This window comes from Lontra canadensis, unplaced genomic scaffold (assembly GCF_010015895.1).
Source record: "Lontra canadensis isolate GAN:19392208 unplaced genomic scaffold, GSC_riverotter_1.0 scaffold91, whole genome shotgun sequence".
Taxonomy (NCBI): Eukaryota; Metazoa; Chordata; class Mammalia; order Carnivora; family Mustelidae; genus Lontra; species Lontra canadensis.
The window spans coordinates 6,922,020-6,936,421 of NW_022631085.1; the positions used below are offsets into that span (position 1 = coordinate 6,922,020).

At 51.2% G+C, this 14,402-nt stretch overlaps 1 protein-coding gene across 13 annotated transcripts in view; it reads right to left on the reverse strand.

Annotated features, from left to right (window-relative positions):
- Positions 1-14,402, reverse strand: part of CLEC16A (C-type lectin domain containing 16A) — a 203,137-nt gene that overhangs the window by 181,505 nt on the left and 7,230 nt on the right. For all 13 annotated transcript variants that reach the window (XR_004380158.1, XR_004380159.1, XM_032836306.1 and 10 more), the window contains exons 2-3: positions 9,531-9,659; positions 5,372-5,505 (exon numbers count right to left, since the gene is read on the reverse strand). Coding sequence is in view for 11 of the 13 variants with exons in the window: in XM_032836306.1 (XP_032692197.1) it covers positions 5,372-5,505; positions 9,531-9,659 (263 nt within the window). In the remaining 2 variants the exon portion in view is untranslated. The remainder of the gene's footprint in view (positions 1-5,371; positions 5,506-9,530; positions 9,660-14,402) is intronic.

A 14,402-nucleotide genomic window follows, 5' to 3' on the forward strand; every position in this document is an offset into this window, starting at 1 on the left:
GCTATGGGACTTTTTTCTCCCCATACAGTAAGGTGATTCCCTAAAAGCCACTTGATGCAGAATCCCTCCCACACGCCCAGGACCAGGCTCAGGGCTTTACATGGTCACCACAACGATCCGATCCAGCCCAGCAGGTCTCGCTCTCCCCATTTTGCAGAGAAGTTTAAAAAAAAAATTCAGAGAGGCTGATTAACTTTGCAGAGGTCACACAGACCGTTAGTCCCAGAGCTGGGATTGCAAGTCAGGTGCTAGGAGAAAGCGTGTGTCAATGTCATGCATAATGGGGCCCAATAATGAAGATTGGGTGGCAAGGGCCTAAAGTACGGGAGCCAACTACAGAACGGCCACCACCCCCCCAAATCCCCAGCCCCTGCAGAAATGCAGGCCCAGCACCGGGGGGAGCCTCCAGCTATGCGAGGGAAGCTGGAAGACATCCGAAGGCTGCATCCCGACTGCAATGGTGGCCATGCGACCAGCTAGTTTTTCATGCCGGACGGCAGGCTGCAACCTAGGGGCCTGTAGTTCGTGATCCAAGCCTTAGGTCCTTTCCAAACAAGACTCTGAGTCCTCCCCAGCCACCCTGCAAAGCAGGCGCTGCTCCCCCTACTGTGGGCTGCCAGCCCGTGAGCTCTGCACCGTCCCACCTTCGCTGCCCTCCATGGTTAAAGACAGAATGGGATCGACAACCGAACCTGCAGGCACACAGGGTTAAAGCGGTGCAGCTCGGTGGCTGGGAGCCTGGCTACTGACCTGCAGCCCAGCATCACCTGGAGCTCATCAGACACAGGCATCTTGGGCCCCAGCCCCATGCCCTGACTCAGATCTCTGTGGTGGACTCAGTACGCTCCACATGCTAAGGAGCTCCACTCATGGGGTGCCTGGGTGGCTCAGTCAGTAAAGCCTCTGCCTTTGGCTCAGATTGTGATCCCAGGGTCCTGGGATCGAGCCCTGCATGGGGCTCCCTGCTTAGTGGGGAACCTGCTTCTCCCTCTCCTCCCTGCTTACGTTCGAGCTCGTGCTCTCTCTCTCTCAAATAAAATCTTTACCCAAAAAAGGGGGGGCGCTCGTATTTCAGAGGCCTCACGTTTGAAGGGGGCTTAGATCCACGCTACCCCTGCCACTTCCTAGCCGGTGACCCTGGAAAAGCCACTCACCCGCCCCACTCTCCAGTCCCCTTATCTAAAAACAGGAGTAACAGTACCTTCTCCTTGGTCTGCTGTGAGAGTTAAAGAAGACGGAGCACTAAGGACAGCGAGGGGCACAAAGCAAGCATACCGTGATGGCAGCTGCCACCGTTCCTTGTAGTGCTACCCACTACAGTGCTCCCAATTTCCAACACGGGCCCTCCAGCCCCCAGGACTGAGCACGCTTGCTCTCAAGGGGGACAGGAAACAGACCATTACTTGGTTCCAAGGAGGTACCCAACCTAAACCAAAGTACAGCTCAAAAGGCTGACATCACCAAACGTACCCCGAGGAGCCTTCCAGGAGCCTGGCGTGCTGAGAGGGGCCAACAGGGCCCACCACTGGGTCGTCCTCAGAGCCAGCCCTCAGGAAAGCCACTGCCTTCGGGAAAGCACGCTGGGTGTTCCTGGCTTTACACACAGGCCCTGCAGTCTGTCGTCTTAGCACGGTTTTCAGTACCTCCTGATTCTGACAGAGGCAAATTGCTCCTGAGGCAAATCATGGGGCTCTAAGAGAGGAGGCAGTGGATCTGGGCTGGGGGGTCCTGAGAATCTTAATTGACTTAACTGTTTAAAAATGACACTACGCGTATCACAACTCTTCCATGTATAGCTGGATATGTGCGGGAACGTACAGAGAGGTGAACCTTAAATCCAAGTACCTGGGTACTTTTATGTATATAAATACAGTCTGTGCATATATGCACACATAAATAAGTATATATATGTATGTGTATATGTAGGTATATACATGCACACACATTTACACACTACAAATCTTAGGTGTCCAGCTTGATGAACTTCTGCAAACACAGCCACCACGTAAGGACCATCCAGATCAGAGAGAACACGTGTCTAGCTCCGCAGAAGCCCCCGATCGGCCAGCCGATCCCCTCCCCCTGCCCACAAGCCCTGGTTTGACTCGGATCACACAGACGCGTGTCGCGGGTTCCACAGCTCCGTAATCACGGACCGTCACGGACAAGCTTCTCATGCCTGGCCGCTCTCACCAGTCACATCTGAGAGGTGCCCGCATTGCCTCACGCAGCGGGGCACGAACTCACTCCTTTCCTCCATTTGGCTACGAAGTGTTCTATTTGCACAGTCCACAACCTACCCGCCTAGATTCTTAGCTTGTCACAAGCAGCCCAGGTGATGCTGAGGCCTGGAGCCCTTCTTCCCTGTTCTGTCCTTCCGGCTGTGGCTGGGGATGAATGAGCTGGCAGGAGGACAGACTACGGTGATGTCACGGGGAGCCCCACTGTGACCGGTTGGTGGCTTCCGGGCCACCAGAGACAGATGCTGCTGCTGGCAGCTTCAGACTACAACCACAAGCCTCCGGGCTGCACTCGAGCTGGAAAAGCCGCACACTCCCATCATTCCCCGGCGGGGACTTTTCCAGGGCCTCCACACGATGACTCTGTGGGTGGTGAGGGCCACCGTGGGGGCAGCCGAGGTGCCTCTATTATTGGGCTGGGATTTTTCGCCTACCCCCTCCCTGGGTGGCCAACTTTCTGTGGTATCCTTTTCTCAATCCAGGAGTCTCTAAGTAATCTCAGTCCCTTGGGCCCTCCGTGACTTAGGTCACCAAAATCGACAGGCAACAGGTGCACTCGTGAAATGGCTGCTGGTAATAATGAAAACCCGGAAACCACCTTGAGGCCCGTGGGCAGGTTGAAGAACGCAGGGCTCAGCAAGACGCAGCCGGGGAGCCCCACTAGGTGGGGGCACGTGAATGGGCTGCACGAAAATCTAAGATACAGCAGCAAGTGGGGAAAACGGAAAACAAATGGCAAAAAGCTCTGTGTCCACTGAACCGTGAGGGAGACGCTCGGTGGAACTTTTGTTTTCTATATTCTCGTACCGTTTGATTTTTTTGTTGTTTTAGAATGAGGACGTTTTCTTCCTATGACTGGAAGATAAAAATAAAAGCCAAAGTCACGTGTCCTCCTCACCCACCCCAGATCGAAGTGCTGTAAAAGGCGGTGATGTGTGCCACTTCCGCAGGGTTTAGGAAAGTGCTCTGGTGAGTCCTCCCTAAAGACAGCGGCGTGTGCCTGCGTTTCTTACAGCACGGCCCCCTTTTCCAGTCCTAATTCAAGAAGAGCCATGTGATCCAGAAACTCCAGCATTTCCTACCGTCCCAACTACCGAGGCTAGCTGGGCTGAGGCAGGGTTACCCGAGAACAGACATTGGGGGGAACACTGGATTTCAGGATAAAAGCAGCTCGAGGGGCACCTGGGTGGCTCAGTGGGTTAAAGTCTCTGCCTTCAGCTCGGGTCATGATCCCAGGGTCCTGGGATCGAGTCCGCATCGGGTTCTCTGCTCAGCAGGGAGCCTGCCTCCCCCCTCTCTCTCTGCCTGCCTCTGCCTACTTGTGATCTCTCACTGTCAAATAAATAAATATTTAAAAAAAAAAAAAAAGGGGCAGCTCAAGTGGACGCCTCCACCCGTGAGACCCCAGGCTCCGTTCTGCACAGCCACTGTCACGCCGAACCCTCACACCACCACGTTCCCCAGATACGAAGATCATCTCCACTTCACAGAAGCAGAAGCTGCAGCTGAGAGCCGAGAGTCCACCCCCGGAGCACATGCAAGGCCGATGTGGCAGAGCAGGGCCTGGGACCTGGTGGGTCGGAGTCCAGGGCCTGCACCCCTGAGCTGGGTCTTCCCCGCTCGGAGTTTTCAGAAACCGCACACAATTCATATCCAGGGTAACAAAAGTTGTTAACACGGGAAACCACTTAGGGAGAGTGAGTCAACTCGTACGTGTCAACCTGCGCTCGTCGGGAAGCGTGAGCAGACTCCTGGGACGGCAGCGCCACCTAGTGGCCGCTCCCGGAGCCGCCATGCACAGCCCTTCCCTGCCTCTCCCTGCTTCCTCCTGAGGGGGAATGCGGCTATCTCTACCCCTACCTCCATCTCTACCTCCTTCCACCCCCAGAAACTTTTTCTAAACCTAGAGACCTAGAGCCTGCCTTTGACACAGACATTCAGTCACTTGTCTTCTTTTCCCTGCTCCCGGCAGGCAGGGCCTGGGACCTGCGTAGTCGTCTTAGAGTAATAAAGCTGAGGTCAAGCGGCGAGGAAAAGGAGCTAACCAGGTTTCTTGCCCCTGGCTCTGCTGACATTGGGGGCTAGATAATCCTTTACTGTGGGGGGCTGTCCTGTGCGTTGTTTGATGTTCAGCAGCACCCCTGGGCTCTACCCACCAGATGCCAACAGCACCCCCCACCACCCACCACAACCAAGAATGTCCACAGGCACAGACCAATGCCCTCCGGGGGCACAACCGCGCCCAGCTGTGGACCACTGAACTACCTCAGCTGGGCTGAAGGCCCTTCTGGATTCTGGCCTGGCTAGAGCGGTCCCCACGGGCTATGGAATGGAACTCCCTGGGCACTAAACGGACAGCACCTGCCTCGCAGGGCGGCTGTTTCAGATAAAGAGCTCAGGCTTGGTGAGGGCAGAGAAGTCGCTCAGGAGCCGCATCCTTGCCCCCCAGGCAGGTCAGCTGCCAAAGCCCACCCCTTGCACGCCCCTGGGCCATTCTTCCTTGCCCTGCTTCTTCTAGAGCTTACTCCATTGGCTAATGATTCAGCGACCCCAGCAAATTATAAAGAAAAATGCAAACAGCCCAGAATCACAGAGCAGAGGGGAGTCCCCGCAGCCCTTCATGGTCTGGCAGCAGGCAGGCATAAACAGTGTTATGGACCAAACTGCATGATATAACCATTCACGCTGGGAAGCCCTACTGCTGTGAGTGTATTTAGAGAGAGCGGCCTTAAGGAGGTAATTAAGGTTAAACAAGGTCCTAGGATGGGCCCCTGATCAAAGACTCCTGTCCTAAGAAGAGGAAAAGACACCAGAACTTTCTCTCCATGCACACACATGAAAAGATAGGCCACACCAGAAACAAGGCGGCCGACAGTCATCTACAGACCAGGAAAGAAAGGCCTCACCAGACACCGCCCCTGATGGCACCTAGATCTTGGACTTCAAACCTCAGGAACTCTGACAAAGTCAGTTTCCGTGGTCTCGGCCCCCAGTCTAGGACATTTTGTTACAGAGGCCCAAGCACACAGATACAGACAGGAAGCAGAGACACGCAAAAGGCAACATCCACGCCGGGCCCCCCGCTGCCAGAGCTCAGCGGGGGTAGGGCAAGGGCCAAACATTGTCCTTACACAGGGAGGTCTCGTGACTGATATTCTCGAAGAGGATGTTCAGGGTCTGCAGCAGCTGAACGCACACATAGCGGCCTGACTTCTGCCGCAGGATGTTCAGGAAGAAAACAAACATGTTCTTCTCCAGGAAGAAGCTGGGGAGAGAACAGGAAGGTGTCAGTGATCTGCTTTCACACGTGCAAATACACATCATCTGCTGACCACATGCGCAGCACAGGGGCGCGGACCGCCCCGGACCCCCAGAGGCATCTGCAAGGCCCCAGCTTCCCAGCGGATACCATCATCCCCCACAGCTAAAGGCGGGCTCTCGCACTCTCTCCCTGCAATGAGAGCGCAGCACTGATCAGCGGAAGCAGAAAGGGGAAGATCTCTACGTGCTAAATGATGACGCAGTTACCTACTTGAGCTGAGAAACCCGCCAGGCCGCTTTTCCCATCCAATATTCTCTTTTCTTAGTTTTTCTTACTAGGTCTCTTTCCTTTACTTTCCTATCTTTGCATGTTAAACAGCACCACCTAGAATTACCTACAAAGACTCAAGATAATGCTAATAAGAGTTTCCAAATCTGGGGGGAAAGAACTGGAAGGGACTGAAGGGGCTGGGGGGCTATCCAGACCCCAGGTCAGCTTCTGCCTCTCTTGTTCTAGACAGGACATCTGTCCACAAGCAGCCTGGGGACATGGACTTTTGTGGGTACGTGCTGGCTCTTTCAGTCTTGCAATGGAGACAGAACCCCTGATGCCTTTCTTAAAAGGCAGAAAATGGTGTTTTCTAGTTATGTGTTCTCAATGTGCCAGCTAAGACCAGGTAACTGCTCATCTCGGTGACTCAGAACAGGTCCCTGCAGTGATGAGTGTCTGTCACTTGGTTCCGGGGCTGGGGGTGGGTCTCTCTCCCCTCGGCTGTCAGCTCCACGGTGGCAGGATCATGGGCCTGGCTCTCGCTCAGTGCTGCATAACTTCTGTTTGAATTCATGAAAAGGTAATTGAATAAGCAAACCAGAAAAACACGAACGCAAACCTTTTCCAATTCTGATTCTGGGAGCCTGCCTACCTACAAAAGCCATGCACGCTGACCCTCAGAACATGGCTATCATTTGACCTATTTTGTCTTCCTTCGCTTCAGGCTGAAGAAATCAGTGACTTGCAAGCACACCCCAGCAAGCTCACTGCGGCACCACGGCCAACCTGGGAACTTGTTAAAATGTCTGTATCGAGATCTGGCCCACACGGGCAGATTCTGCAGGTCTAGTGCGAAATCCAGGAGCCTGGATTTTTAAAAACTCCCTAGAGGAGGGAGGGGTTCCTTGGAAAAATGGCTAATTCTAGATCTGTGGCACGGAAAACACAAGAGGAGCGTGCCTCATCTTAGAGTGCAGGAAAGTAAGGAAGTGCTCAAAAAAACCAGAAGGATGGGGTGTGGCAAGAGACACAGGACCCCTAAGCCCAGAGACGGACCTGGAACAACACAAAAAATAGCACAGTACGGGATCACAAAGTCTACCACAGTATTGTGTTGTAATTTAGTATTAGTAACACAATGTTTAATAACAGTACTGGATCCACCGTCTACTTCAGTCCAAAGCATAGAACAAACATCCACAAGCCCATATTAATACAAGTAAATGACTAGAAAAATAAACAGGGAGAGGAGACAAGTCTTCCATGCAGAAGAATTTCAAATAATGTATGTAGATGCTCACCACCCCCTTCTAGAAGGTAGAGCTAAATTCCCCCACCCCCAAGTGGGCTAAACTGAGTGACTGTCTTTCAAAGAATAGTGCAGGGAAAGGGGAGAGGAGTAGCTTTAAGGCATAAAAACCTGGCCGGACACCACCTTAAGCAAGAGATCGGATTAACCTCACCAGAGAGCAGGGGGATATCTTGACTGTTGATACTGTGGGATGAGAAGCGCACTGCCCCTCTGTGTGGTCTTCTCCCCCACAACCCCCCTGGCTAATCCTGAGAAAGGCATCAAAGAAACCCAGACGGGGGCAGGGGGCTTTCTACAGGACCCTTGACCAGGACTTCTCAAAACCATCAAGCTCAGGAAAACAAGGCTGAAAATTTGTCACAGCTGGCAGAGGCCAGGCAGATGTGACAACTAAATGCACTGTGGGATCTGGGTTGTGTTCCGAGAGCAGCAAGGGGATCTGCATGGGAAAACTGGCAAAATCCAAATAGAGTCTGGAGTTTACTTAGCTTAGCACGAACACATCAGGGCTGGCTTCTCTGCTTCCACAAATGCACCCCAGTCAGATAAAACATTGACAGTGGCGGAAGACAGGGAGAGGGGTGTTTGAAAACTTTCTGTACCATCCTTGTGACCTTCCTATAAACCTAAAATTATTCTAAAATAAAGAAATGGATGAAAAATAAATTCTCGGGGCACCTGGGTGGCTCAGTGGGTTAAGCCTCTGCCTTCGGCTCAGGTCATGATCTCAGGGTCCTGGGATCCAGCCCCGCATGGGGCTCTCTGCTCAGCAGGGAGCCTACTTCCCTCTCCCCCTCTGCCTGCCTATTTGCCTACTTGTGATCTCTCTCTCTCTCTCTCTCTGTCAAATAAATAAATAAAATCTTAAAAAAAAAAAAAAGAAAAAGAAAAAGAAAAAGAAATTCTCCTGGGGACCCTATCAGGGAGCCATTTAGGAATCGCTGGGCTCAGCAGTTTTTCTGAGACAACAGATGGGCTCAGAAAGTCCACGCTAGTCAAAGGGGACACGGTTTCTAATCTTTAACCCAAAGGTCACTCACATTTCCAAAACACACACCAACCAACCAATCAATGCCCTGTGCATCCGCAAAGGAAGCCAGCAGCATTTGCAGACATCACCTCCCTCCTTACTCATGTTTTCCTTTGGGGAAAAGGCCAGTGTCACAGGTTTGCTTTTCCCAAAAATAGCTTTATCTTAGATAACCCTACTGATGAAAACAGAGAGCTAGCTGGAAAATCAGAATATCTAATAAGCCAGGCGGGAGACAGAACACCTTTATTTGTTTTAAACGGATTTTTTAAGTGGCCTCAATACTGAGAGTTGAGATTATTTTATATAAAAATAAAATCTGTGTTTGGTGGCTGTCATAACCCAGATCCCTCTGTACTCAGACATGGAGACAGGTATGCTGGGGCAGCAGTCCACAGCTTCCAGCTTTGGCTTTTGAACTGTCCCATAATGCAGATTTCTTTATAAATCATCATGGGCTAACAATTCTTGACTGCCTACTCTGTACCGGGCACTGGGCAGGAACTTTCTCTCTGAAGATGCAGAGGGGCACCTGGGGGGCTCAGTTGGTTGAGCATTTGACTCTTGATTTCGGCTCAGGTCACCATCTCAGGATGGTGAGACCCAGCCCTGCGTTCGGACTTCACCCTGAGCGGAGAGCCTGCTTAAGATTCTCTCTCTGCTCCTCCCCCCTTTAAAAAAATGAGGAGGGGCGCCTGGGTGGCTCAGTGGGTTAAGCCTCTACCTTCAGCTCAGGTCATGATCCCAGGGTCCTGGGATCGAGCCCTGCATCAGGCTCTCCACTCAGCGGGGAGCCTGCTTTCCCCTCTCTCTCTCTGCCTGCCTCTCTGCCTACTTGTAATCTCTATCAGATAAATAAATAAAATCTTAAAAAAAAAAAATTAGGAAACCAAGGCTGGCCTACGACTGCTCATCGAGGAAGTACACGAATGAGGAGAAGCCCCTTCGCGGCTTACCAGTGTGCGACCCTGAGCAGAAATGGTGATACTCAGGACACGAGGGCCCCCACCCCGGGGGGCAGTGGGGAGATTTAGATTATCTCATGGACAGCTCAGCACTGGGCCCAGCAGTAAACACAATAAAGATGAGCTCTTCGTGTCTCTCCAGGGCAAGGTCCCTCCAGTTCACTTAGAAGCTAACTTTTCTCCTTCCCTTGGGAAGACTGTCGGACACTATTGAGAAAATTATCCATCTTCTTTTCAGATTTTGGGACACTCATTTCCCTGAGGTTCCCACTGTCCGCTTACGTTTCTCCAGTGTTTCAAGGACATTTTCTATACAGATATAGATAGAAATCTGCACAAGACCCAAACGGGTGTCAAATCCTGACGTCATCGGCAATGACTCATGGCATACATTTGGGAGAATATTCAAAGGAAGCAGAGGCAAAAAATGAGAAACACGGGAAACCCTTACTCAAATACAGAGCTGTCATTTTGATCTCCCCAGATCAGGATCTCAGTGATGGAACGGATGGTCTCCACTAGTAGGTTCCGATTGTGTTCTGTGACTGTGGTGTTTTTGGTCAAGACATGATACAGATACCTGAAAAAAAAACAAAGAAAATTAAGGATTACCGACTGAAATACACGCCAGGCTCAATGACTACTGGTGACATTTTGGGGATAATCTGGCTGTGCTTTTTCAGATGTGGTTAGCCCAACTCTCACCCGGAGGAGAAACAACTCGCCACCCAAAAAAAAAAAAAAAAAAAATGGCAGACAACGCTGGGAAATGTTAACCGGACACACGCTGACCCAAACAGATGTGAGAGAATCATCGAGCTCTTGAAGACGGCCATCCTCAAGCGTCAGTGTGCGAGACACTCACCTAGACGGTTGGATAAAGTGGGCTACTGGAGCCCACCTGGAGACACAGAAACATCAGGACTCTCTAATGCTGGAGCAGCCACTGGAGACACATGGCCCAGGCTGAGCATCACGTATAAAACCCTCAGCCAGGCTGATGCGGAGGTTTGGAGAGACAGAGGCTCAGATTAGGGAGAGGAGATCGCAAAGCCGGTTGTTGGGGCAAAGATCACGTACAATCAAGACGATCCTTGGGGGGTCCCTGGGGGACTCAGTCGGTTAAGTGTCCAACTCCTGATTTTAGCTCGGGTAATGATCTCAGGGCTGTGGGATTGAACCCCATGTTGGGCTCCGTGCTTAGTTCGGAGTCTGGCCCTCTCCCTCTGCTCCTCCCCTGCTTGCGTGCACGCTCTCCCTCTCCCAAATCCTAAAATTAAAAAAAAGCAGCAGCAGCAGCAGCAGCAGCACCACCACCACCACCAGGTGGGGCAGTCAGTTTAAGCATCTCAGTCTGGGTTTCAGTGGAGGTCATGATCTCCCCGCTCTGTGCTCAGCAAGGAGTCTGCTTAAGACTCTAATCCTCCCTCTGTCCTACCCCCCACCACGCATGCCAACAGTGTCTCTCTCTAAGTAAGTAAGTCTTTAAAAAAAAAAAAAATCATAGGGCATCTGGGGTGGCTCAGTCGTTAAGTGTCTGTCTTCAGCTCAGGGCATGATCCCAGGGTCCTGGGATCAAGCCCTGCAACCGGCTCCCTGCTCAGCGGGAGGCCTGCTTCTCCCTCTCCAGCTCCCCCTGCTCGTGTTCCCTCTCTTGCTGTGTGTCTCTCTGTCACAAATAAAATCTTAAAAAAAAAGAAAAGAAAAAGACAACCCTTGGAATGCCCATTAGAACTCACAGCTCAAACAGAGTGGGTTACCTGCAGTTTAAGGCACTGACCTCCCCTGCCGGGTACCCACTATGAAGTGGGTCTGGGAGGCTACAGCACGGAGCCTCCCCCACCCAAATGCTCCTGGGAGGCCTCTGCTGCTCCGGACCTGTGCCTGCTGCTGGGGTAGAGCCAGGTGGACCCAGTCCCACCCTCCAGGCTCTACCGCTGTCAGGGCAACCGGAAGAATCACTGAGGCCCATCCTGGGTGGTGTGGGGACTAGAGTCTGGCCAGATGCCCCGGGAGTACCAACCGCACAGCTTTAAGAGCGTCCTTATAAAATGGCAAGACTTCCCTCTTTTCTATGGCGCAGTCCTGTTCCACTGTGTCTATACACCATTCATCTAGCGATGGGCACCTGGGCTCTGTTCCATAATCGGCCTGTTGTTGATAATGCTGCCCTAAATCTCGGGGTGCATGTATCCTTTCCAAGGAGACTAGAGGATGCGGACACCCCGGCTCCCAAAGGCGCTGCCGCCCCTCCCTCAGGGTCGTCCCTTCTTTTTTTTTTTTTCGTAAGATTTTACGTTTAAGTCATCTCTACACCAACATGGGGTTCGAACACACAACCCTGAGATCAAGAATCTCACCGACTGTGCCAGCCAGGCGCCCCCTCCCTTCAATATTTTTGTATCTGATGTGGATGAAGCTAGAGAGAGCACCAAGGGAACGAGGTCAGTCAGAGAAAGACAAATGCCCCAGGAATTCACTCCTACATGGAATTTAAACAACAAAACAAACCGGGGGAAAAAAGAGACGCAAACCAAGAAGCACACACTTAACTTTAGAAAACACACTGCTGGTTACCAGAAGGGAGGTGCGCGGCAGTGGAGGGGAGGGGTGACACAGGGGATGAACACAATTGCTAAATTCTACACCTGAAACTAGTTACACTGTTAACCAACTGGAATTTAAAGAAAAACTTGAAGAAACATGTAAAAGTAATAAAATAAAAAGACAGCATCTCCAGGGCCCACAGACTGACTTCAGCTGTCGTGGTTTGGGAGGAAAAGGGGGACACCAAGAGGGACTTGTTTGATGGCTACCTTCACTTTGGAGGTGCGGCTGATGAGAGCAAGGCAGGGGACCAGATAGGATCCTACCATCGAAAATCTCTAAAAATGGGTAGGGTGTAAAGACGCAGAACCTTGCAGATGGCACAGTAAGGCCTAACCCGCTTTGGGGGGGGGCGGTTTATTGAAAATTGTTGCTCTTTGTTACATTTTAAAGACAGAACAATGAGTCACTTAATGATTGAATCAAAGATTCATGCACCTTTCAACACAGTAACAGGAACAGCTCTCCAAATACAGAAATCTCCCGGACCTCTGTCCAAATCCACCAGCAGGGCTGCACGCGGGCATGGAGGCCAGCTCCCCGTGTACAGGCGCCTCCATGGCACCGAGGCACCCTGGATGATTTACAGGAGGACCCACTGGTAAATCTCTACCTCCACCTCCCCTCCCGTGCATTTTCCCCCAAGAAGTTCAAAGAGCGGAGTTTTCCCCGAATTGTGCTCCAAGGGTCCCCTGCATTAGAATCCCCCTTTCATTTGCGGATTCTAACTCCCCACCCCAGATGCACCCACCAAAGCTGACGTCTGGGCGCAGGGCCCCAAGTCTGCATTCTGAACCAGCTCCCACTAAGGTTTCAGTGTCGCGGCATTCACTCACCCTATGGCCGTCAGTGGCACTCGGCATGTCACCCACAGTGTGCCCCCTACCCTGCCGGACAGGCATCGTTGGCAGCTCGGGGGTGAGGGTAGGGGGAGGGCAGATCCTCCCCACTCCAGCATTTCCTTCTGGGGAGATGATGGCATCTACAGCACCCCACTAACACATTCCTGACCCAGTCAGAGAGGCCATGGCTTTTATGGCTCGGAAGACACACCCCCCCTCCCCAAAGAGGGATAGGAGGGCTTAAAAGTCTTTAGGACTAGGGGTGCCTGGGTGGCTCAGTGGGTTAAGCCTCTGCCTTCGGCTCAGGTCATGATCTCAGGGTCATGGGATTGAGTCCCACATGGGGCTCTCTGCTCAGCAGGGAACCTGCTTCTTCCTCTCTCTCTCTGCCTGCCTCTCTGCCTACTTGTGATTTCTGTCTGTCAAATAAATAAATAATCTTAAAAAAAAAAAAAAAGTCTTTAGGACCAGCCCTGACTTCTAACTCCTGGCATCTCTTGGGGATGGACGCCTGTGTTGAGAAGCGGGGCAGGTGTGCTCAACTAAGGATATGCAGGTGAATGAAAAGGCACTAGCCACCCACACGGGGGCAGGAGGTAGCTCCCTTCGTAAGGGCGCTCCCACCTCAGAGAACATGGAGAAGTGAAACCCACAGGGTCGTTTTGATCAAACGTGTAGTTTCAATACACCCATGCAAAGGAAGGAGAGTCAGAAGATTTATTCCTTACAAATCTCAGAAGCTGGGGGCCAGGGGTCCTGCGATGAGCCAGAGGATGGGCAGTTCTCCAGCCCTGGTCACGGGAGCAGGAGACAGCAGGATAGCAAGCACCTGTTACTGTGAAGTCTGTTTCACCTTGCAATTTTGACTTAGCATACATCTAGAACTGACTTTTCTGTGTATGGTGTAAGACACTGGCCAAAATTCACTTTCTCCATATGGAAATCTGCTTGATTCAGCATTATTTAATGAGAAGGTCCTGAATTCTCCAATGCACTCTAATGTCACCTCTGTCATTTCTTGAGGACTGCACGTGTGGAAACTCTTTCTGAATGCTCTAGTTCCAACGATCATGTATCTTTCTCCTGATATCACACTGATTATTGCAGATTTATGAGAAATCCTGCTGTGTGATAATGGAAGTCCTCCAACTTCTCCCCCTCTGTTTTTTCATTATTATATTGGCTATTCCTAGCCCTTTACAGTTCCATATGAATGTTAAAATCACCTTCTCAACTTTCACAAAAATTCGTGCTAAGATTTCTTTTAAGATTGCCCTAAATCTCTAGCTAAATATAGAGAGAACTGACATCTTTACAATAAGGTAACATGACATTTACATTTCTTTCAGTGTTGGCTGGATAGGGTCTGGCACATCTTTCACTAGATTTATTTGTAGGTAACTGATGGTTTTTTGTTTTTGTTTTTTTGATGCTGTTGTAAATCGTAGCATCCGAAATACTCATTTTCTAAATGTTTGCTGTTGGTAGATGCAAATACCCACCACATCTCAACCTCCAAATTTCTTTTTTTTTTTTTTTAAGATTTTATTTATTTAACAGAGAGAGAGGTCACAAGTAGGCAGAGAAGCAGGCAGAGGTGGGGTGGGAAGCAGGCTCCCTGCTGAGCAGAGAGCCCGATGTGGGGCTCGATCCCAGGACCCTGAGATCATGACCTGAGCCGAAGGCAGAGGCTTAACCCTCTGAGCTACCCAGGCACCCCTCAACCTCCAAATTTCTATGATGATTGTTCGTGCCCTTTGCCCATCTTTTCACGCCCACAATGCCCTAGCACACCATTTAAGGTAATGTTTTAGAAAGAAAGAAGAGGTACTCAATACATGTTTGCTTCAATGTACTGGGGGGAGGGGGGAGCT